This window comes from Aethalodelphis obliquidens, unplaced genomic scaffold (genome assembly GCF_003676395.1).
Source record: "Aethalodelphis obliquidens isolate GAN/ISIS:26980383/991018 unplaced genomic scaffold, ASM367639v1 scaffold9, whole genome shotgun sequence".
NCBI lineage: Eukaryota > Metazoa > Chordata > Mammalia > Artiodactyla > Delphinidae > Aethalodelphis > Aethalodelphis obliquidens.
This window is the reverse complement of record NW_020837953.1, coordinates 34,430,914-34,454,171: the sequence shown is the minus strand read 5'-3', so window position 1 is coordinate 34,454,171 and position 23,258 is coordinate 34,430,914. Positions and strand designations below refer to the sequence as shown.

The 23,258-nt window shown below is 46.3% G+C and overlaps 1 protein-coding gene across 3 annotated transcripts; it reads left to right on the top strand.

Annotated features, from left to right (window-relative positions):
- The first annotated feature begins 1,091 nt into the window (after positions 1-1,091).
- Positions 1,092-16,552, top strand: ELOA (elongin A). Of its 3 annotated transcripts, none has more exons than XM_027109774.1 (11): positions 1,092-1,283; positions 6,092-6,148; positions 6,934-7,040; positions 7,573-8,758; positions 9,135-9,249; positions 10,292-10,447; positions 10,552-10,649; positions 11,700-11,880; positions 12,133-12,244; positions 12,841-13,016; positions 13,999-16,552. In XM_027109774.1, the coding sequence occupies exons 1-11, from the start codon at positions 1,209-1,211 to the stop codon at positions 14,058-14,060; spliced, it is 2,325 nt and encodes a 774-aa protein (XP_026965575.1). In that variant the 5' UTR covers positions 1,092-1,208; the 3' UTR covers positions 14,061-16,552. The 3 variants fall into 3 exon arrangements, with proteins under 3 accessions (XP_026965575.1, XP_026965574.1, XP_026965576.1); XM_027109773.1 differs by having other exon boundaries at positions 1,158-1,283; positions 7,573-8,764; XM_027109775.1 differs by having other exon boundaries at positions 1,158-1,283; positions 7,573-8,764; positions 12,841-13,020.
- Positions 16,553-23,258: the final 6,706 nt, after the last annotated feature.

Sequence of the window (23,258 nt, the reverse complement as noted above, 5' to 3'; positions counted from 1 at the left end):
TTTCTTTTACCTTTCCCAGAGCCAAGACCTGAAGAGCCCCTGGGCTTTCCCACATTGGTTGGGAGGTCAGGCTCAGTACACTGCGAAATTGTTGATGGTGATCAGATTAGTATGTAATCCGATATCATCTAATCAAAAAAGATGTAATCAATGCTGGTATTTTAAACCAATTTTCAACTGTTTAGTAGTTTTGTTTTTTTTTTAGTAGTAATAATACTTTATTAATAGTAAAATTTAGTGCTTCTAGGATGAGGGTAAGGGCCCTCAAAGATGGTGTCTTGGGCTTGTCTGATTGAGGTCCTACTGATTTAGAGGAAACAGCCATTCATTCATTTATTCATTCATTCATTCAAGAAGTATTTATTTGGTACCTCTGTACCAGACACTGTTTTTTTGGGAAAGTGAGACACGGGCTATTACCTCTTGTAGCTAAACTGTTTGAATTTTGACAAATCACTTTCACTCTCTGGGCCTCAAATCCTTGACCTGTTCAGAGATGTGCGGTCACAGTGGACCTGGACTGTTTAGATTCACATTCCAGCTTCACTTCTTTCCTGTTACATGACCACATGCAAGTTAATTTAGTCTCCCTGAGCTTCAGTTTCCTCATCTGTAACATGGGGATAATATGCCTCGTTTCATTGGGTTGTACTGAGAGTGAAACTTAGCTCAGCCACTGGGCTTAGTGCCCCCAATCAAGGCTGGTCACTAGCGTCAATCCCTGATTTCCTGAGCCGCAAACCCACCCTGGAACCACACACAGGTGTTATTTGGGGCGTGGCTCACAGCGCAAGGGGGCGGGCTAGGATTTATAAAGGCAAGGTCCGGCGCAGTGGTCTCATCCTGCCTTGGCTGGACACCGGAGTGGTTTTCCAGGCCGTGGCTCCGCACTACGAGGACCAGAAGCGAGGCTGCCCAGCGGCGACCAGTGCGAAGCCGACGCGCTCGGGCCAAGCTGCTCCAGCTCCCGGCGCACGCGGCTCCGGGAGGGCGCAGAGGACCGGACCCCAACAACCACAGGCCGTGGGGGCGGGGCCTGCAACCGGCCGGCCCCCCCACCCCCCGCGGCCCCTACACCCCACTTCACCGAGGCCCGGAAGGGACCAGTCGCGCTTCCGTCCCCGCGGGGGAGGCACGGAGGGCGGAGCAGCAGCCAGAGGACGCGACGCGAGCCCAGTTCCGGCGAGGAGGCCGCGCCAGTGACAGCGATGGCGGCGGAGTCGGCGCTCCAAGTTGTGGAGAAGCTGCAGGCGCGCCTGGCCGCGAACCCGGACCCGAAGAAGGTGAGCGAGTGGGCAGCGCGGAGCGGGCCGGGTGTTGGGCGCGGCGCGGCCCCGTAACGGTTGCGGGCCCGGGTGCGGCTCCTTCCCGAGCGGCCGGGGCCGTGGGGGCTCGGACCCGGAGCGCGGCCCCGCCGGTCTGCGGCCTGCGATCGGGAAGTTAGTGGCCCTTGGCCGCTGCCCACGCGGTGGGACCCCGCACGGCGGGCGGCGCGCCTCGGCGGGCCCGGCCTCCCTGCCTCCCGGGCCGGGCGCCCGCGGGCTCCGGGCGGACACCGCGTGTCGGCGGGGCTCCCGGAGCCCTCCCCCGGCGTCCCGGGCCAGCTGTTTCCTGTCGGGAGAGCTCGCCCGGAGTTAACTCCTGCCCGCTCCATTCCTCACCCTGCGAAATGTTTCTGATTTCTTAGTGTCTTTTGATGTTTGTTGGGAGGAGGTGGTTCTGCCTGTGCTTGATGGAGTCTAGGCTCGGTGTGTGGTCCTGCGTCTTTAAGACGTTTTTATTGCTTTGGCTTGATTATTAGAGCGTGGACCTTTTCGCTTTCTCAGTAAATCTCTTTCGAAACAAAATAAACCTCACGTCACCCTAACTAAAAACTTAGGTTGTAAATGGAAAGAAAAAAAAAACAAGACTTAGAAGTTGCAGCTAGATTTCCTTCTGGCCTTGTTAGAAAGGTAAGAGCTACCTTTTCTGGCTGCTACGAGTGATGGGCAACCATTTTTAATTGCACTCAGCTAGTTTTTTTCCCCCTTAACTATTCTCTTAAGTTAAATGCGTTCTTCTCTCTCTGCGACTTTTCTTCCATCCAGCTTCTTGGTGTCTGGGAGAGTGTCCCGTGGATGTTAGAATTTTTTTTTTTAATTGAAATACATTGATGAAAACACTCAAGGTGTTTGACATTCTCTGTCAGCATTATAGCTGGAGTGTACAGTGTTGTAAGAGTTGGATCTCTGAACCCCAGAGTGGCTTTTGAAGAGGAAATAATCCAGGGAGGCAGTCGAAATAAAGTGGTGAGGAGATTTGAGTTCTAATTTATTTGCCAGCCGTGGACATTAGGGATGTTCCTTGCTAAGCCAGTTTCCTCACCTGCTTCTTCCCAGGACAGAACCAAAAGGCAGAAGTGCTCAGCAGATGTTAATCTCCACTCTTTACAATTTTTCTTGAAGGGCCCCTTTCTCTTCACCTCTTCTTGGCCTGTCATAGGTGAGGTTTTTTTCCCTCCGTTTCTAAAGGCTGCTCAACGCGTCTCACTATCAGACCACTGTTTAACTCTTCTCATGCATACCTAGCTCAAAGATCCACTTCTTCAGGACAACATTTTAGCTTTAAGTCTGTGAAAACCGAAATGCTTTCACTTGATTTGTGTTATATTTTCTATAATGGCATCAGTACCTAGTGGACAGACACATTTACAAGTTTCTTTTTACAGTAACCCTTTGTGGGCATCTAATAAATGGTCATTATGTCCGAGTACTAGCTTGTTTTCCCAAACACTGTAGGTTTATGACTGATTTTTTTTAAAACCCTAGAGCAATATGATGTAAATCGCCCCCATCTCCCCAGTTTGGTCTTCCATCGGGTTAAAAACAATGCACTGTGTAGTGTCTACCGTCATTTTCCCACTAGAATTTAAATTTTGAAGTAGCTTTTCCAGTAGTTGATGTGCATGAAATTTCAAATTAAGAAAAGGTTTGTTTGACTTCACATCCTATTTGAACTATTAGTGATTGTGAGAATCTGGGCTTTCTCTTCCCAGATAGAAACTCACCCTGAGCTTCTGACTTTGCATTATGAAGATCATTTTTGCAAAGGGCACAATAGTTGGCATTCACAAATGAGCTAATGCAGAGGGAAAACTGCAAGCTGGCACACTGGCCTTCTCAGCCTTCTGTTAACCCAACAAGCTCCCACAGGTTGTTCTTGAAATTGCAAGATGATTATATGGCAGTACTGAACTTACAACTAAATCTTGATTTCAAACCATTATTAGCCAAACGGTTGATTCCACACCTGTATTCATAGATTTCCTCGTATTAAACATAGGTGTTTAACTGTAACTCTCTTTTCACTTTAAGCCCATCTATGATCTAGGCTTACTTGGGGGAAAAGGTATCAGGCAAACCAGGGTCACTTGGTTCCTATTATTTAAGTAGAAACAATTTTCATGGCTGGTAAAGTTACCTGTCCTGGGTTACAGTTTGAACGTGGAAACTACGAAGAACACAGTTTGAAGCCAAGCAGAGAAGGAGGGCGACATTATGAACATCTTTAGCTCTTTGTGATGAAGTAGTGTGCAGAGGATAACTGAGATTCTTAAGCGTGGACTGTGCAAATGTTTGACATTTCTCAATGACTTGTTATCAGTTCTTGAAAACTACAACTGGTCCCTAGGTTTGATAACAGCAAGTTTCCACCTACCTGAGGATACCCAAAGTGCTTTATCATTTTAACGCTTTGTTCTTTTTTGAACCTCATTGAAAATAGAGGGGCTCTGAAGCCCTTTTTCTCTTATGTTGGGCTAAATTGGTTTGAATATCTCTAGGGATTTAGTTTCATCTGCTTTTAAGCCATCCCTCCTAACCCAAAATGAAGCAGAAAGGCAGCGCTTATACTTCCAATTAGTGCTGGGCTTTGAGATGAACACACCTTCAGTGACTTCTGGCCCCATTCTTTTTTTTTTTTTTTTGCGGTACGCGCGGGCCTCTCACTGTTGTGGCCTCTCCCGTTGCGGAGCACAGGCTCCGGACGCGCAGGGTCAGCGGCCATGGCTCACAGGCCCAGCTGCTCCGCGGCATGTGGGATCTTCCCGGACCGGGGCACGAACCCATGTCCCCTGCATCGGCACGCGGACTCTCAACCGCTGCACCACCAGGGAAGCCGTGGCCCCGTTCTTATATGTGGCCTTTGTAGAGGTCCTGGGACTCTGTCCTGGTGGTGACCTTCTTTCCTCTGTGGACTCTAAACTGCCTGACAACGTAACACTAAGGAGGGGTTCTTCTGCTTTGTGTCGAGTGTGCTAAGAGGCACATGAACTACTGCTCCATTTCCTTTTCCGGTCTTCTAAGGACAGTGTCTTTACGTTGGTTATTTCTCCTGACTTTGTAGTACATGCTGTGGTAAACACACTTGACCTACTCGCTTGTTAGGCAAGTTACCTAACCTCACTGGGCTCAGTTTTAATATTTGTAAAATGGGGAACATAATATCCATTTTATAGAGTTGGTTAATGAGGATGAAATGAGGTAACACATGTAAGGACGTAGCATAGTAGCCAGTGCACAGTAAATAGTATATAAATGCCTTCCAGGGAATGGCATTAGAGGAGACAACCTGTCTTTAACCTTTTCAATGATTCTAAATTTTCCTTTAAGAAAAGGAATTGGCATTCATCTTTGCACCCATAGCTTTGATGACAAGAAATACACATATACTTTGTCCTGAGTTGGATGGTGGTGGTGATCGAATTCGAAGTGGAGGATAATTTTCACTCAACTATGAAGGTGAAACTCCTTAGGTACACCACTTGGCTTCTCATATGTTCCCAGTCAAAACAAGATTGTCACATGTGATCCAGTTGCTCTGCCTAGCAACCAGGTTCAGTAATTATTGAAGTAGAATGACCAGAAAAACATACTTGCTACTCCACCTAGTAGCAATATAGCATACTAATTGTAGCCTGGGCTACACATAGGAAAAGAACAGATCTTGTTGTCAGATATTTAAATATAAAGGTAGTCACAGTTAATCTATTTTGAACTACTTGTACTTTTCAGCACTCCTCGAAAGGTAGGTATACTTATATATACATAAATATTTCCTAGAGAATGGCATAGCAGTCATGACTTTGGGTAGAAGTGGAGCAAGTAGGAATTGGCTGGGGAATATCTGGTAGAGGATCAAGGGTAGCCGTTTAAAGAATGGTCAGTTGATGAATGAAATGATTAATAAGCATTTATTGAGCTTGTATAGCATTCCAGGCACTATGGCTAAAGACTGCACATGGTTTGTCTCTCTGAATCCTCACAGCTTGTGAAGTACAGACAGGATCCAGTTCCTGTTTTGCAGATGAAGTAACTGAGGTTCAGAGAGGTTAGTGACTTGCACAAGATCACCCCACAAGGAAGTGGCAGCGCCAAACTGAAGCCTGTCTCTGACTCTGGAACTCTGTCTTAACAGCTCTGCTATCTGATTTTGAGCTAGCTCAAGAGAATACAGAAAAGAAATGTGACCAAACCCAGATTGCTTCTCTAATCTACCCAGACATTTTGTGTTCACCATTTGCAACGGCAAAGCTCTGATTCTAGCAACTTGAAATTGGTGCTGGCTTCCCACTTACATCGAAAAAACCCAGTTCTGTTAAACACACTTTTTCTGGAAACATGATACCCTTTTTCTGTAGAGACCTCTTCTCCTTTTTACTTTCCTCTATGCCGGGTGCATGAGTAATTTCCTAAAATTGGCTCCTTTCTCAGAAAGTGTCTCTCAAAACTGGGCAGAAAGATAGTGGTTGATTACTTTTCTTAGAGCTGATAGGTTTGATTCTCTTCTCTAAGTCTGATTTCCCCTTGGTGTAGCATAGTGGCTGAAAGCAGGCAATCTAAAGCCGCAGACCTAAGTGAATCCTGCCCTACTTGCATCCTGGGGCAAGTACCTTAACTTTTTCGAGTCTGTTTTCACACTTGTAAAATAAGGATAACAGCCATACTCTATACTACAGAGCAGTGTAAGTACTTAACCACTGGATATTGTTCTTATTTGTTCCAGTGAATGATTATGATTTTATAGAAATTAATGTTTATTTTATTCTCTGCAGCTATTGAAATATCTGAAGAAACTCTCCACCTTGCCTATTACAGTAGACATTCTTGCGGTAAGAACTGTGTAATTTTAGACGTTATATAGCTATATCCCCTCCCCTTCCCAACCAGAGGGATTGTACAGTAAGAGCATGGGCTTTAGAAGTGAAAGAAACCAGACACAAGGCCACATGTTGTATGGTTTTATTTATATGAAATGTCCAGAATAGGCAAATCCATAGATAGAATGTTAGCTTAGTGATTGCCAGGGGTGGGGGGAATTGGGAGGAACAGCATTTCTTTTTAGGGTGATGAAAATGTTCTGGAATTAGTGGTGATGGTTGTGTAGTATTGTGAGTATTCTGGAAACCACTGAACTGTACACTTTAAAATGGTTAAAATAGTGAATTTTATCTCAGTTTTTTTTCTAAAAAATAAAAGAACATTGGCATCTAGTCCTGGATTCAAATCCAAGTTTGTGACTTTAGGCTGTTCCTTCTTTGTAAAATGGGGCAGGTCCTAACCTCACAGAGTTATCATATGATAAGTATTAATTCAGACACTGTATGCAGTGCTCTTAGCTCAGTGCCTAACACCTGCCATGATCACTCTTGTTATTATTGCTAAAGTTCTAGAAGTGTTTTAATTTAGTGTTTTCCTCTTCTGAATCTGGTGCACTTTGCTACTGTGTATCATTAGAGGTTTGGGGCACAGACACAAAGTAAGTTTGTACTGAGACTTGCAAGGTATGTTTTTGGAAGGAAGTATAGGTTTGTTGAAAAGTAGGAGGTCTTATTTCTTTAGAAAATTGTGAGCCTAGTTCTACAACCCTCTAACAATTCCTTTGTCAATTTTGTAGGAGACCGGGGTTGGGAAAACGGTAAATAGCTTGCGAAAACACGAACATGTCGGAAGCTTTGCCAAGGACCTAGTGGCCCAGTGGAAGAAGCTGGTTCCTGTGGAACGGTAAGAAATGTTCCTCAGTTCTGCCTCAATTATAAGAAATAATCCATGATCATTATAGAATACTAGAAAGCATTTAAAAATAGAAATAAGAATAAAAATTTCTTAATTCAACCATCCAAAGATAAGCATTATCGACGTTTTGGAATGTTTCTTTCTAACCTGTTCTTAAAAGGCATTTTTATGTAGTTGTGAATAAACTGATGTAAATGACAGCTCTTTTTTAATGTAACAAGTTAAATATTTCCCTGTGTTGAAAAGCTTTTTAAGTATTTTCACTTCCCAAGATGTTTGATCTTCTTTGTGTCCTGTAGTTAAACTCGTCATTTTCCACTTATTGAATATTTGGGCTTTCCCAGTTTTAAACCTTAGCTGAGTATCTTTGAGCAGAACCCATTTACCTTCTCCCCAAGACCTTGTTTCTAACTCCAAACTCTTCATCTCTTTCGTGAGTTCAGGTCCTGTGATGTTGTCCTCTGAACAAGGATTACCCTGAGATTTATGTCTGCTTCATCTGCTTTTTCTTTTATTTTAGAAACACTGAGCCTGATGAACAGGACTTTGAGAAGAGCAATTCTCGAAAGCGCCCCAGGGATGCCCTTAAGGAGGGGGAGGGGGAGGGGGACTACCCAGGCAGCTGGAGAGCCTCCGGCAGCCAGTCGTGCAGTCCTGATAACAGGCAGAAGAAACACAGAAAACTCCCGGAGCTTGACCGGCCTCACAAAGTATCTCACAGTCATGAGAGGAGAGACGAGAGAAAGAGGTACCACAGAGCTTCTCCAGTTTACTCTTCAGACCACGAATCTTCGGACTACGGCCATGTTCAGTCCCCACTGTCATCCGCCAGCCCTCATCAGATGTCTGTGGACCATTACAGATCCCTGGAGGAGGACCACGAGCCCTTTGTTTCACACCAGAAGCCTGGCAAAGGCCACAGTAATGCCTTTCAGGACAGACTGGGGGTCAGTCAAGAACGACACCTGGGTGAAGCCCAGGGGAAAGAGGTCGTGAGTCAGAGCAAGGAGCACAGATCTTCCCATAAAGAAAAACGTCCGGTGAATTCCAAAGGAGATGAGAAGTCGTCTCTGAGCAGAGAAAAATCACACAAGGCCATCTCCAAAGAGGAAAACCGGCGGAGGCCACCCTCAGGGGACAGTACAAAGGAGAAAGCGCCCTCTAGTGGTGTCAAGAAAGAGAAGGAAAAAGAGGGCAGCACCAAGAAGCTTTTACCCCCCTTGGAGGTGGCATCAGACAACCACCTTAAAAAGCCAAAATACAGAGACCCAGAGAAAACCAAATCAGACAAAAACAAGCAGAGTCTAGAAAGCTTAGACACAGGCAAGGGGGCAGGAGACCTGTTGCCCAAGGCAAAAGAGAAGGTTTCTAACAACCTAAAGGCTCAAGAAGGAAAAGTAAAACCTTCTCATTTAGATAGAAAGTCCGTGGGCTCCTTCCTTAAAGCTGAGGAGGCAGACGTGGATGATGAATTCGAGCAGCCCACCATGTCTTTTGAGTCATACCTCAGCTATGACCAGCCCCGGAAGAAAAAGAAAAAGATCGTGAAAACTTCAACCACGACTCCTGGAGAAAAAGGATTAAAAAAAAATGATTCAAAGAGCACTAGCAAAAACGTGGACTCAGTTCAGAAACTACCTAAGGTGAACGAAAACAAGTCAGAGAAGCTTCAGCCAGCTGGATCCCATTCAGCCAAGCTGAAAAAGGTAAAGGTAAGCCCTGTGGCCCCTCCCAGCCAGAGCGCCTGGGCTGGCAGAGCTCCCGGGACGACCCCACCGCTGTTGGTCTGGGCTGGCTTTCCCGTGGCCTGTTGAATTTCAGTGTGAAGTAATTTCCTCCCGGCCTGTCTGGCCACCAGGGTCAGTAGAACCCAAGAAAAGTATTTTCTGAGGCATCCCATTGTGCTGGGCCCATCTCTCCGTATCTCCTGACTTAGGTGGTGTCAGGCACAGCTGCCGCCCCTCCTGCAGGCTGGATGTGCCTGTGAAGTTATCTGCCACGTCAACACTGCTGGGCGTCGACTGTGGGAAAGAGCTGTGCTTGTAGAAAGAGGCTCTCCAGTCACTGGTCTGTTCTCTGCAGGTCCCCAGCGATGTGCTGCCAGTGTTACCAGACCTTCCATTACCTGTGATACAGGCCAATTACCGCCCACTTCCTTCCCTTGAATTGATATCTGCCTTCCAACCAAAGCGAAAAGGTAATTGTCTTTGTCTTTTTTTCTTTTTTTAATGGAGAAAATGGTTTTAAAAATTCATTCGTGGTCTGTCATCAGATTTTGGTGCATTTCCTAAGAGCACAGGTTCTGGAGTTGGATGGCTTGGGTTTGAATCCCAGCTCTGGCTTTTACTACAAGTTACATGAACTTGGGTACAACTTAATTTCCTTGGACTTCAGTTTCATAGTCTGTGAATGGGAGTAATAATGGTATCTGCCTATGAGGTGGATTGAAAGTGATAATGCTGGTAAAGCTCTGAGCTCTGGGTTTTTACACATAGTGTTTGCTAAATCTTAGCTGCTGCTATTACCAGCAGCCTTTTACTCTGTACATTCCATAGGGGCTTAAAAAAAAGGCTAGGGACTTCCCTGGTGGTGCAGTGGTTAAGAATCCGCCTGCCAATGCAGGGGTCACAGGTTCGATCCCTGGTCCGGGAAGATCCCACATGCCGCGGAGCAACTAAGCCCGTGTGCCACAACTACTGAAACCCATGTGCCTAGAGCCCATGCTCTGCAACACGAGAAGCCACTGAAATGAGAAGCCTGCGCACCACAACAAAGAGTAGCCCCCACTTGCTGCAACTAGAGAAAGCCCCCGCGCAGCAACAGGGGCCCAAACGCAGCCAAAAAATAAATAAATAAATAAAGGCTAGTTTTAATAGCAAAAGAATTAGATGCTACATAGGTGTCCCTCAGCAAGAGACTAACAGATGGATCATGGTTCATCCACACAGTGGCATCCTATGCAGCCGTTGAAAAAAAGAAGTAGAAAATCTATGTACTGATGTGATTTCTAAAATGTAAATGACAGAATGGTTATAGTATGTTATTGATTGGTTAAAAAGGAATAAAATAAATATTAGTTTATTTTTGCATAGACTCTCTGGAAGGACACAAGAAACTGGTAGCATTGGTTGTCTTTGAGAAAGGAAACTGAGAGGCTGGGGAATGGGGTGGAAGGAGAGTTTTCACTGTGTTGCTCAGTGCCTTTTATAACTTACACTCCTGTTTTTCTTGCCCTACAGCACTCTCCTCATCCCAGGAAGAGGAAGAAGCTGGATTCACCGGACGAAGAATGAATTCCAAGATGCAGGTCTATTCTGGTTCCAAGTGTGCCTATCTCCCCAAAATGATGACCTTGCACGAGCAGTGCATCCGGGTGCTTAAAAACAACATTGACTGTAAGTCACATGCTTCTCTCTTGCTCTTCAGCACGCTGTTGTGGCACTGGGACACCGGGTGACTTGGCCGCTACTCAGTGCTTTTCCCCTTTGATTCTCTGCAGCAATCTTTGAAGTGGGAGGCGTCCCATATTCTCTCCTTGAACCTGTTTTGGAGAGGTGTACACCTGATCAGTTATATCGCATAGAGGAGTACAATCACGTGAGTATCCTGTTTGGATGGGAAGAGGGCAGTGTGCTGGCTTGCATCTCCAGAAGTAGCTTTGTCTCTGAATCTGCCACGATGATGGGCAGGTGGTGGTCGGATCACTGTTCTGGGTTTGTCTATGGGCCTTTAAACAGGCAGGTTTTTAGCACCTGCTTGTGGCATCTTAAGTAGGCCTCTTGGGCTAGAATCAAGATGGGATTGAAAGGTGGGAGAGGGGGACCATTTCCCACACCTCCCTTGAGCTTGCCTAGTTACAGAGGTCAAGGGAGAATTCTAGCAGCACAACCCTTGGGATCCAGGGCAGGGACAGAGCTATGTGTTGACACTCAGGTGTCTGGTGAATATAAGATTGGCTGGGTGCCTCCTAGAGACAAACAGATCTATCCCCAAATCCTCCTAATGCTGGAGATGCTCATCTGATTGCATTAGCTGTCTCTAATTCAAAGGATCTATGACATATCCTTCTTAAGTGGCCCCTGGCCATTGCAGTTCAGTGTAGTGATGGGGAAATGCCTGGATTTGACTTCATCCCAGTTCCTACCCTGTACTGATTTTCTAAAGGAAAAGACTGATCTTAAACTAATTTTTGTGTTGCCTTCTCTCCTAGCCCCACAACCCCCAAAAGCAGCTAGTATAGTGCCTCACACTTAACATTTTTTTTTTTTTTTTGCGGTACGCGGGCCTCTCACTGTTGTGGCCTCTCCTGTTGCGGAGCACAGGCTCCGGACACGCAGGCTCAGCGGCCATAGCTCACGGGCCCAGCCACTCCGCGGCATGTGGGATCTTCCTGGACCGGAGCACGAACCCGTGTCCCCTGCATCGGCAGGCGGGCTCCCAACCACTGCGCCACCAGGGAAGCCCACAATTAACATTTTTTAATTCAGTGATTAGGGTTTCTTTCCTAGAACTGTGGTATTTTAATATACTACCACTACTAAGAGGACCAAAATATCATTAGGAAGCTGGTCCCCCTGGGTGATTAAGGATGGAAAAGAGATGTGTAAGAGTACTTGCATGTAAATGATGTCCTGGTTCTGATTTTAGGTATTAATTGAAGAAACGGATCAATTATGGAAAGTTCATTGTCACCGAGACTTTAAGGATGAAAGGCCAGAGGAGTATGAGTCGTGGCGGGAGATGTACCTGCGGCTTCAGGATGCGCGAGAGCAGCGGCTGCGACTCCTCACAAAGAATATCCGATCTGCGCACGCCAATAAGCCCAAAGGTCAGGGGGCAGCGTGGGTCTGGCAGAATAATGAGCCCTGTGCTCTGGTCAACAGCAGGGCCGTGGTGGGCTCAGCTACGGTATCACCTCTGGCCCCCACATCTCTCCTGCATTTGCAGAAGAGGGCAAAGGGTGAGGTGTTTCTTCTGCCACTATGCATGCTACCCTACAGAGGGGTTTCCAGGGTTGATAATCCCCTACCTTTAGCATCTCAGCTCAAGAAGGCAGGTATTAATCTCCATTTCTCCGCAGGCCGACAAGCAAAAATGGCCTTTGTCAACTCTGTGGCCAAGCCACCTCGTGATGTTCGGAGGAGGCAGGAGAAGTTTGGAACAGGAGGTGCAGCTGTGCCTGAGAAAATCAGGTAAGATCTCTGTCCCCTGTGGTTTCTGCCTGCTCAGAGCAAGAGCCCAAGAGCTTATCTTTCAGCCCTGAGAGGCAGCCCAGGGGCAAGAGCGACTCATTTTGGGGGTGAAAGCGTGGCAGTGCAGAGTGGGTTCTGCAGGCTGACCTTGACCATCTGGGCACTTGACCTCCCTGAACCTCAGTGTCCTTGACTGCACTGTGGGCGGGATAATGATTCCTGCCCTTAGGTGGGGTCGGAGGTGGGGTGGTGGTCAACACTAAACAGAGAACAGGGCCTGGCTTCTGGGACACATCCCCTAAGGCCTTCCCTTGCCCCACTTAAACAAAAAACATATTACTGTGATGACTAAATTATCTAAGTACGTTAGCATTGTCAAAATACAGATTTACACCTAAACAGTGAAAAGTTAGTTGAGATTATCATTCATTCTGAAGGCCTACCACAGTCACTTCCGAGCCATCACCAGAATCTAGGGTTCTAGGTCCACTGGTCAAAGCCGCAGAACTGAGTCCTCAGAGCAGCCAGCTTCAGGCTGTTGGTGCCGGGGGCAGATCTCTCCTGCTCTTGACTAGCGGCTTTGCTCTGTGTCGCAGGATCAAGCCGGCGCCGTACCTCTCAGGAAGCAGCCGCTTGGGCAGTGGCGGCAGCAACAGCTTTAACGCCAGCCCCGAGGAGCCAGCCTACGACGGCCCGAGTACCAGCAGTGCGCACTCGGCACCCGTGGTCAGCAGCACTGTTTCCTGTGATCCTAGGAAACCGACTGTGAAGAGTAGGTAACTTGGAGCTCCTGCTCAGCTATTTCAAAACTAGTATTTGAACCCCTCTAATGTGATTACTGCTGCATCACACTTTGTGTGTTAGATGTAGCGTATGTGATGCCTTGCACACAGCTGGTCTAAATGTCGGGGCCTCCTTCCCCTGCTTTGTTCGTAGCGCATATTTCACGTGTCATTTAAATTATGATCGTAGTGAATATTCATTTTGGTACTCTGCTTTCTTTTTCTTTTATTTTTTTCAACCTAAATGTAAACCTGTTTCTCCAGGCAATAACATGGAGTTTCCAACTGTTATTATTAACAGCTAAATAATTTTATTGAAGTTTTATAACCTTATAACCCCACCTTCCAAGTATTTTTTTTATATCTAGTTGGGTCTCTTTCGTATTTTACTAACTTTACTACTGTAGACGATCCCCAATATTCTACAGTGGTGTCCTAACTTAAGAAAAGCAGCGTTCTGTATTTACCTCAGGGCCCACAGGAGGGTGGGAGTCCTGACCTGCACTTTGGCTCGGTTCAGGTTAACCAGGCTAGAGGGCAGGCTAGTCGTTCTTAGGTGGTGTGTGCATTTAGCTCATCTCAGACCTGTTGCTACACTGGACAGACAGGTGCGGGAGGGGGTGCTTCTGGCTGGTTTGGATATTGGTGAGGCAGAGTTAAATTGTGGCTCAGAACGGCCTTCAGAGTCTGGCAAGGCTGGAACTCCAGTTCTGCCACTTACCGTACAGGGTCCAGCCTGAGTCTTGGTGAAGTTGTGAGAATTAGAGGGGGTGATTGTCAGGGGCCTGGCAGGTGCTGGCGAAGTGTTACCTTTGGGCTGCTGCTTTTCTATGGGGTTGGCAGATAACTGCTACTTGTATCCATTTGTCTGGCTGTGTAGAGCCAAGAGTAACAAGGCTTTGTTTGATTGTAAACCGCGGGTGTCCACACTGCCGTGGATCTGAAACAACTGCCTTATTTCTCTTTTCACAGAAATTGCCCCAATGATGGCCAAGACGATTAAAGCGTTCAAGAACAGATTCTCCCGACGATAAACTGAGGACTTAGCTTGGAAATGACTTAGCTTGGAAATGAAATTTGCGGGGAGGAATACGAGGACAGGGTGGGGGGGTTGGGGAATGGAACTTCCAGAGAAGACCAGGATCTTTCGCTTCGTGGAGGCTTTTGGTCTCCGAGTCCTGCACAGTCAGCAGGCGTCGTGCCTGTGCCTGTGTCCGCAGCTGCCGCCTCCCTGCCTGGCGAGCACTTCCGAGTTCTGAAGATGTGAAGCCTCACGCTCACTGAGGATTTTAAGGTCAATTGTACCTTTGTTGCTAATTACCTTCTTTGTAAACTATAAGACATAGTTTTAATTAATAAATATTGCCCCCAGATCGTATTTATATTACCCCCAGGTTTTTTTTTGTTTTTTGGGGGGTTTTTTTTGTTTTTTTCCGGTCCTCTACCACACACTTAGCCTTTTATTTTTAGGGTTCTTTGTTAGACAAAAGCCTATTGAAAGCCTTTCCCCTGTCCCAGTTCATCTCTCCTGAGCAGACTTTGGCCCATAGAGAGGACTGGGTGTCCCCAGAACCTGTGTGGCACGTGCTGCACGTAGAGCGAGGAATGGGTCCTGGGCTGCCTGTCCTGGAGGGGGAGCCCCGGTGTGGTGACAGGAAGCGTTCAGGTCGGACACCCCCCACCTCTGAGACCCTCAATTGCTTTGAGGTCCTGTGCAGGTGCATCTCTTTCCTACTCATTCAGGGAATTATTTATTAAGGGAAGTTCTAGAGTCTTTCCCCCCATCCTTTTTGCCAGGTCCCACTGTTTTTGAGGCTCACGAGAGGGCACAGAACTCCAGTATTTTTACAATTTCCAGTTTCTAATTCAAAGCTTTAGGGTTTTTTTCCTCCCCTGTTTTTCCTCCTCCCCACTGGCATGGGCAAGACCCAACCACATGGCAGGGCTTTCTGTAGGCCCCTGAATACAACTTTAGAGTTTTAAAATCCAGCACTGTAATCTCCTAGTCCCTGTGAATTGCTACTAGAAGTGAATGGTTTTAAAAGGTAATGCTGTGTTGGAAATTGGTTTTGTTTTTGCCTTTCTTTAAAAGGTAAGATCATGTGATTGAAAGAGCACAACAATTTGCTATGTTTTGCAGAGAACTTAGCAGCTTGAAACTCTACTTTTTGAATCTTTAAACCAGAACTTGGAGGTAAGGGCCAGTTTAAGGAAAGGGTTTGAGCTGTAGCATCAGGATGGGGGAGCCACAAGGGCATCCACCAGTCTTGGGAAGGGAGTATCTCACTTTCGAGTTGACATAGGGGGAGAAATCAGAACTAGGAGGACAGTGTCAGTGTCCTTCTTGGCCGTTGAAGGACACTCATCTAGTAGGAACCCACTTGGTTGTGACCCAGGTAGAAGTAGATACTATAAATTGGAGAAGCCCATCCCTAAGAAACCTGAGAAGCAGATTGAGGGCGTGGTTAGTGTGATAGCCCATGGAGCTTGGCAGTTACCAGTCCCTTTGACAAGCTCACTCAAAGCCCAGAATATGGAGCCCGCTGTTTTTAACCATCCTGGAGACCTCAGTTAGGCTAACTCTGAAGACTGCAGAGCGATGCAGCAAGAAGTCTGTGCAGCAGAAGCATTGTGTCAGTGTGCGTTGCTGTGCAGGGTACCTGCGGGACACAAGTATTGCTGTGTTTTAATTTGCTGTATTTTTGAATTGGGTAAAGCGTTCTTTCTCTTGATTGTTTGTATTACCATTCCACCAGTCCCCCGGCCTGCTCCCCAAATGTGATATTAGAAAGCCTCTTATCTAAAACCAAATGAGCGTCTGGGTCAGGTGCCAGACACCTGTTGCCTAGAATAGCTTCCTCTAGGTGTCCACGCCTTGAATTTGTCTCTTACCTGTGTGTTCAAGTCTTTACCATTGAAACCAGTTTTTCATATTTGATACAGTTGTGTATGATTTAATTTCCTTTATTAGGAGTCTTTGGTCAGGGAGGGAAGAAAAGACACATCGCAACATCACTGTCCATCTTTGGATCACCCCTGTTTGCATAGAGCCAGATCTTTCCCTCTCCCCCTCCAAGACTGTCTGCATCAGGGATGTGACTTGGTGAGAAGAGGGAAGAGGAAAAACTGAGTTTCTAAGCTACCGCCTCTCCTGGGTTATTGAAATGCCTGCAGAGCAGACACAGGATGATGTTGAACCTTTGGTCTCATTTGTGAAAACTTGTGCAATTTTTTTTTTTCTGTGCTACACTACATACAAATCACCGAACTGCAAATGAACTTAACCTTTGTGATCCTTGGTGTAATGAGCAGTTTCTTTGGGGCTTTTCCTTTCTTTCCGGGAAGTGGGAGGGAAAGGAGCAAGGTATTATCTTGCTCTTCATTTGTATTTTGGTCCCAAAATGTAAATACAATTTTCTATGTTACTTTTTTGTGGTAACTACCAAGATGAATATTTTAATTAGATAAGTTATATGAAAAGGAAGGAAAATTCCATGTCTAAATTAAAAAAAAAACAAAAACACCATGTACTGTTGTCTTTCTTCCTTTCTCCCTTATTGTGTCAGAGAATGGAAGTCGGTCACAATGTCTGGTTTCTGGGCTGTGAGGCAGACATCTTAATCCCTGGGCTGGGCCATAAAGGATGCTGGATTTCTGTCTGTACTGTAGCACCGCAGGTCTGGGAAAAGGGGACTCAAAGGGAGAGAACCCTATGAGCAAAGCAAGGAAACTCAGATGAAAATGAGCACTTGGTGGGGACCATGCACTGTCCCTTACTGCACTTGGAACCCTGGGACTGACCTGTTACCCCGTTTTACAGTTAGAAGCTGAGGCTCTGAGGGGTGAAATGACAGCCAAAGCCATATAGCTAGTAAGTGGCAAAGGAAAGGATTTCAAACCCAGATTCTCTGACAGCAAAGTGTGTGCCACTCTACTTTTCAGTCACTTCCAGCGGGTGTGGAGGACCCAGATAGGTCTCCTCAGTCTTACATTGGCTTCCTAATGAGAGCACAGTGAGCACACAGGCAGAAAGGTCGTGGCAGCAAGGGCTTAATAAGAACCTGCTGTGTTGGCCCTGGCTGAGCTGCCAGAGTTGCAGCATTCGTGGGTGGAGCCAAGGGCTTGGTTTCAGCCCCTACATCCATCAAGAGCCTTGGTTCTCACATCAAACCTCAACATCGCATGGCAACACGGTTTTATGATGATCCCTTCTCTCCTAAAGAGGGTATTCTTGGTGTATGGTCTGGACTGACTTTTCCCAATTCTTTACTGGATCTAATTCTCACTGTTCCAAATTACTATGCACTGAAGTTAATGATGGAATGTGGTATCCGATGGATGATTTTACCCGGTGTCTGTAAGTTAGCCCTTTGTCCCTTATTCATTAATTCAACATTTGCTGAGCCAGGACCTGTATTAGACCCTGGGATATAGAGTAACATGCCATCAAGTCTGGCGCTCGTGGTCAGGTAAGAGTAACTGAGCTCACTGGTTATATACCTACCATGTTCCAGGAACCATGGTCTCATATACATACATTATCTCGATTATCACAACGGTACTACTATAAGGTAGGTTGTCACGGCCCCCATTTAAAAACTGAGAAAACTGAAGCACAGGGAAATTAAGAACTTGCCCAAGGTCACACAGTGGTGACCAATGGTGCTGTGTGCTTTTGGTCTGACTCCCAAGCACATGTTCTCAGTCACATTTCCCATCTCACACGCAAACACGTACCCAATGTTAGGCTTCTGGAACAAAGCCAACCTCCAATGCAGAAAGATGCCCAGGCCAAGACCCTAATCATTTCTAGGAATGACTTCTCTGTGCTTCGTGTAACCGATGTCCAGAAGAATCCTCTACCTGGCTCATCGCCTTAACAGATGCCCCTCTCACAGGGTTTCTCCACTAAGGCTCCACATCCACTCGAGTGTCTCCCTGGCGATTTGGCTGACCTGATTATGTGGTGACAGAGGCAGTTTGTCCTCACAGGCCTGCATACTTCTGTGATGCCTACCGTCTCAACTCTTTTCAGAAACATCTGAGGAAAGTTCAAGCCATCGAAGTTTTATATACCTATACCCACGTTTCGCAAGCAGAGAATCTCGGCTTGGGGCCCCAGAATGTGCATTAAAAAAAAAAAAAAAGAATCCAAGCAATTCTTCTTATAACGCACATTAAAGTTTGAGAGCTGCTCCAGAGAATTTTCCACAAGTAGTGGAAAGCTTTTCACAGCTGGCCTGTGTGTCAGGGCCGGGAAGCTTGCGTATTCAGTCACACAGCAAACACTGTGCTGTCCCCACTCTGTGTCACTGCATGAGACAGACATGGCCTCTGCCTTCATGGAGCTTTCGTCTAGTAGGGGAGACAGTAATCAAGTAACTACACAAATCATTGTTTTCTTTTGGTTTTTTTGGCCACACCACGTGGCTTGTGGGATCCCAGTTCCCCAACTAGGAATCGAACCCGGCCCCTCAGCAGTGAAAGCGTGGAGTTCCAACCACTGGACTGCCAGGGAATTCCCAGAATCATTGTTTACAGACTTCTGGCCCCACTGCAGAAATCTGAATTGGTCAGAGGTAGGATGTGGAAGTAGGCACTTTATTTATTTATTTATTTATTTTTAAATTTTATTTATTTTACTTTTTTTGGCGGTACGCGGGCCTCTCACTGTTGTGGCCTCTCCCGTTGCGGAGCACAGGCTCCAGACGCGCAGGCTCAGCGGCCATGGCTCACGGGCCCAGCCGCTCCGTGGCATGTGGGATCCTCCCGGACCGGACCGGGGGCACTTTATAGGCCTCCCCCAATGAGTTTGATGAGCAGCCTGGTTTGGGAATGCCTCGTGCACTGGGAAAACAGCGCATGAGCTTTGGGATAAGACAGATTCAGGTTCAAATCCTGGCTCCACCACTCTTCAGCTTTGTGACACCTCTCTGAGCCTTAGTTTCCTCATCTATGAAATGGGAATAATGACACCTCACAGGAATTCTTGTAAGGATTCAATGAGAGAAGTGGAGCTCAATAAATTTTACTGTCCTTCCTTCATTCCCTCTAAATGCAGAATGAAAGGCAAAGTTTTGTTTTCTCTTGACAGGAATTAAAGCTTTAGGATCACAAGATGAGGACTATTCTGAGGTCACTGAGTCCTTCCTAATAATTGAAATCTTAGCCCCTGCTGCCCCAGATAGGATTAGTTCAGCTTTTCTGTTTTTGGACTCCTATTTCAGGTCCCTTAAACCATAGCCCCTAACAACCACCAAAAAGGCAGACACTACCTAATTTCTTGTTATCTCAGGGGTCGCTAATACCAGGAGTTTGGTGTAGGACAGTGGGAAGTGGTGGGAACAGAAGGAAAAAGGGCTATTTACACAGCTCCACCTGATTGCTTCCAGGCAGAAGGCAGGGCCCAGTGTGGCCACATCATGGAGTTTTAAAGAAAAGACAGAAATCTAGACGTCTATGCAAAATTTCCCAGTATTTAAAACCCAGAAAATCTATATAAAGTGGATAATTTTCCAGAAAAATACAACTTACCAAAATTGACCCATATAGAAATGACAAATTTAAACAGACTAATTACCATAGAAAAAAATAGAGAAAGTAGTTGTAGAGTTTGCCCTATGAAATAGCTCCAGGCCTAAGATTTCATAGGAGAATTCTTTCAACCTTAAAGATTAGATGATACCAATGCCACGTGAACTATTCCAAAGCAAAGAAAGAGAAGAGGTTAAGGAACCCTGGACTTGGTTATGGTGTAGCAACAATTCCCAAATCTCAGTGGCTCAACACAACCAAGATTTGTTTCTCACTCACACTACATGTCCAATGAGGGTCTGTTGGAGCTCTGCTTTACGTCATCCTCACGCAGGGACCCAGGCTGAGGGAGGCCTTCTAAGATTTTCAAGGCAAGTTAAGAATACTGCACTGGGGCTTCCCTGGTGGCACAGTGATTGAGAGTCCGTCTGCCGATGCAGGGGACGCGGGTTCGTGCCCCGGTCCGGGAAGATCCCACATGCCGCGGAGCGGCTGGGCCCGTGAGCCATGGCCGCTGAGCCTGCGCATCCGGAGCCTGTGCTCCGCGACGGGAGAGGCCACAGCAGTGAGAGGCCTGCGTACCGCAAAAAGAAAAAGAAAAAAAAAAAAGAATACTGCACTGGACCCTAAGCTACGTCCAGAGGTGACATCCATCATATTTCATTGGCTGCACCTAAATTCAAGGGGACAGGGAAGTACAATCCATCCATGCACCTTGATGCAGAGAACTGGAAATATTTGCTAACTCCAAAGGCAATCACAGTAGCCTGGACTCTCAGGTACTCCACAAGGCCACCCAGCTTTGAATTCCACACTTCCAGGCTTCAGCAGGTCACTTAACCTCTCTGTGTCTCAGTGTTTTCCTCCCCAAATGAGGAAAATACACCAACCTTGTGGAGCTATCATATGATGATTTAATGAGTTAAACATGTAAAGTGCTTAAAATCGTGCCTGGAACATAAAAAGAGCTCAAGACATGTCAGCCAGGACGTCAGTGATGAATTAGGTGAAGTACCCAACATGGAATGGGCATTTAGTAAAGGGTTTTTTTTAATTTCATTTATTTATTTATTTATTTAATTTTGGCTGTGCTGGGTCTTCTTTTCTGTGCGTGGGCTTTCTCTAGTTGTGGTGAGCGGGGGCCACTCTTCATCGCGGTGCGCGGGCCTCTCACTGTCGCAGCCTCTCCCATTGTGGAGCACAACTCCAGATGCGCAGGCTCAGTAGTTGTAGCTCACGGGCCCAGCTGCTCCACGGCATGCGGGATCCTCCCAGACCAGGGCTCGAACCCGTGTCCCTTGCATAGGCAGGCAGACCCCCAATGACTGTGCCACCAGGGAAGCCCAGTAAAGGGTTTTTGTTATAACTGAAGCTCTGAGGAAAATGATTTGTCCAATGTAACCTACCTGGTACATGCAGCATAACATGGTGGTTAACAGCCTGAGCTCTGGGGTCTCAGCTTTGCACCAGAGTAAGTACTTAATAAATGTTAATTAATATTTGGAGGTGGTTCAATGTGGTTAGCCTCAGCACAGCCTCTGGAGGCCCACTGCCTGGCTTCAAATCCTGGTTCCACTACTAACCAGCTGTGTGTCCATGGGCAAGTTACTTAGCTTCTCTGTGCCCCAGTTTTCTCACCTATAAAATGAAAATAATAGGACACCTATAATTACGAAGATTAGAAAACAATATAAGTAAAGCTCTTGGGACAGTGTGTGGCACATTATTAGTGCCATATGGTTATTAGCTATTATTAGTACAATACTCTCAGTTTGCCACAAGGAAACATTCGAAAGTGACAGAAAAATAGTTCATTTCTCCCAGCTTAACTGAGACAGGAGAGGAGGGAAGGTGGATACAAATTCAGCAGTCCTTTTGCTACAGAAATGTTTGCAGATGAACCTGGGAGTAGGAGAAAGAAAAAATCGGAAGCTTTTCCTACCTGCCCCAGGGTAATCTTAGAAGTCGGTGAGAATTCCCATTTGTCCTCAGACATCCCTGCAACATAGGAGTGCAAGGGAAGAGACAGAGTAAGGAGAGGCAAAAGGCATTATCCGCAAATCAGAGCCAGGCTACCTTGCAAGAGCTGGTTTCTTCCAAATCCAACCCCCTTAGCAATTGCAATTTCCCACTGAACCAGACGGGGATGCTGAGCTGACACTAAGTAATGGACACTATCTACCCTTTTCCAACCCACCAGATGTTGTTCCAAACCTTTCTCATACATTATTCATATCGCCCTCATAATAAAACCCTACAGAGTAGGTACTCTTAGTATTCCCATTTTATATATGACAAGTCTGAGGCTTAGAGAGGCTAAGCAACTTGCCCAGCAGGCCATACTCCGTATTTGCGGGATTGAGGCAAGAGTACAAATGGTGGTGTACTTAAAAAGTTATAAATGGAGCTAACGAACAGTTAAATAAAATACAGCCTAGGCAATTCCCTGGTTGCCCAGTGGTTAGGACTCTGTGCTTTCACTGCTATGGGCCCGGGTTTGATCCCTGGTGGGGGAACTAAGATCCTGTAAGCCGCACAGCCTGGCCAAAAACAAACAAACAAGAAATACAGCTAGAATATTCTGCTACCTGGACAAAAGAACCTTCGCAGTGACCTGGAGGCCACCTTCAGATTTCTGAGCCTTTGGAGCTCTGCACTAGAAGGTGGTGGAATGGGAGAGAACAGGGCCCGAGCCCCACCCCTCTTCTCTTACCCCTAAAATGTGTCCCTGCAAGGGGCCTTGTGCACAGGCGTGCAGGTGTCTTAACCTGTATGCTCACGTTCTGTTCTAGGGTCTCTAAATTGAAAAGGTCCGTCAGGTATCCAGCACAATGAATGACAAAAGAGCCACAGCACTGCATTTCAGAACACTAGGGACCAAAAGAAGATCTTAAAAGCTTCCAGAAATGGAATGAGGGAAACCCACACAAAGAATCAGGAGTCAGAATGGCATTGTATTTCTCAAAGCTAGAAGACAACAGAGCAATAGCTTCAGAATTCTGAGAGATTCTATCCTCATCCAAATTACCAATTAAATACAAGAGAAATTTAAAGACATTTTCAGTGGTCACTTAATATGTATGGCAGTGTGGTAGCCACCTCCAAGGGGGCCTCTAATGAGTTCTACCTCTTGGTATTCACACCCTTATGTTGTTCCCTCTCACACTGCATATGGCTGACCTATGGAACCGTGCAATATTTTAGAATCAACAGTATGTGATTTCTACGGCTAGGCCATAAAAGACATTGTGGTTTCTACTTTGCTCTGTTTGATCACTTGCTCTGGCGAAAGCCAGCCACCATGTCACTAGGACACTCAAGCAGTCCTACGGAGCGGTCTATATGGTGAGGCCTCGTGCCAACAGCCTGCACCAACTTGCCAGCCATACGAGAGCACCATCTTGGAAGTGGATTGTCCAGCTCCATCAAGCTTTCAGAAGACTTGAGGTTCATGAGAGAGCGAAGACAGAACCCTCCAGCCCTCCAGCAAAGCCCCTCCTAAATTCTTGACTTGCGGAAATTGTGAGATGAATGCTGACTGTTGTTTTAAGCGGATAAATTTGGGAGTAATTTGTTACACAACAAAAGGTAACCAGTATGGGTCTATTGCGGGGGGAAGAGCAGGGAGCCACAGTATTTTGTAGTTCTTCCAATTAAAAGGTGAAGTCTGTCTCTCCACCCTTGAATTTGGATTTGGC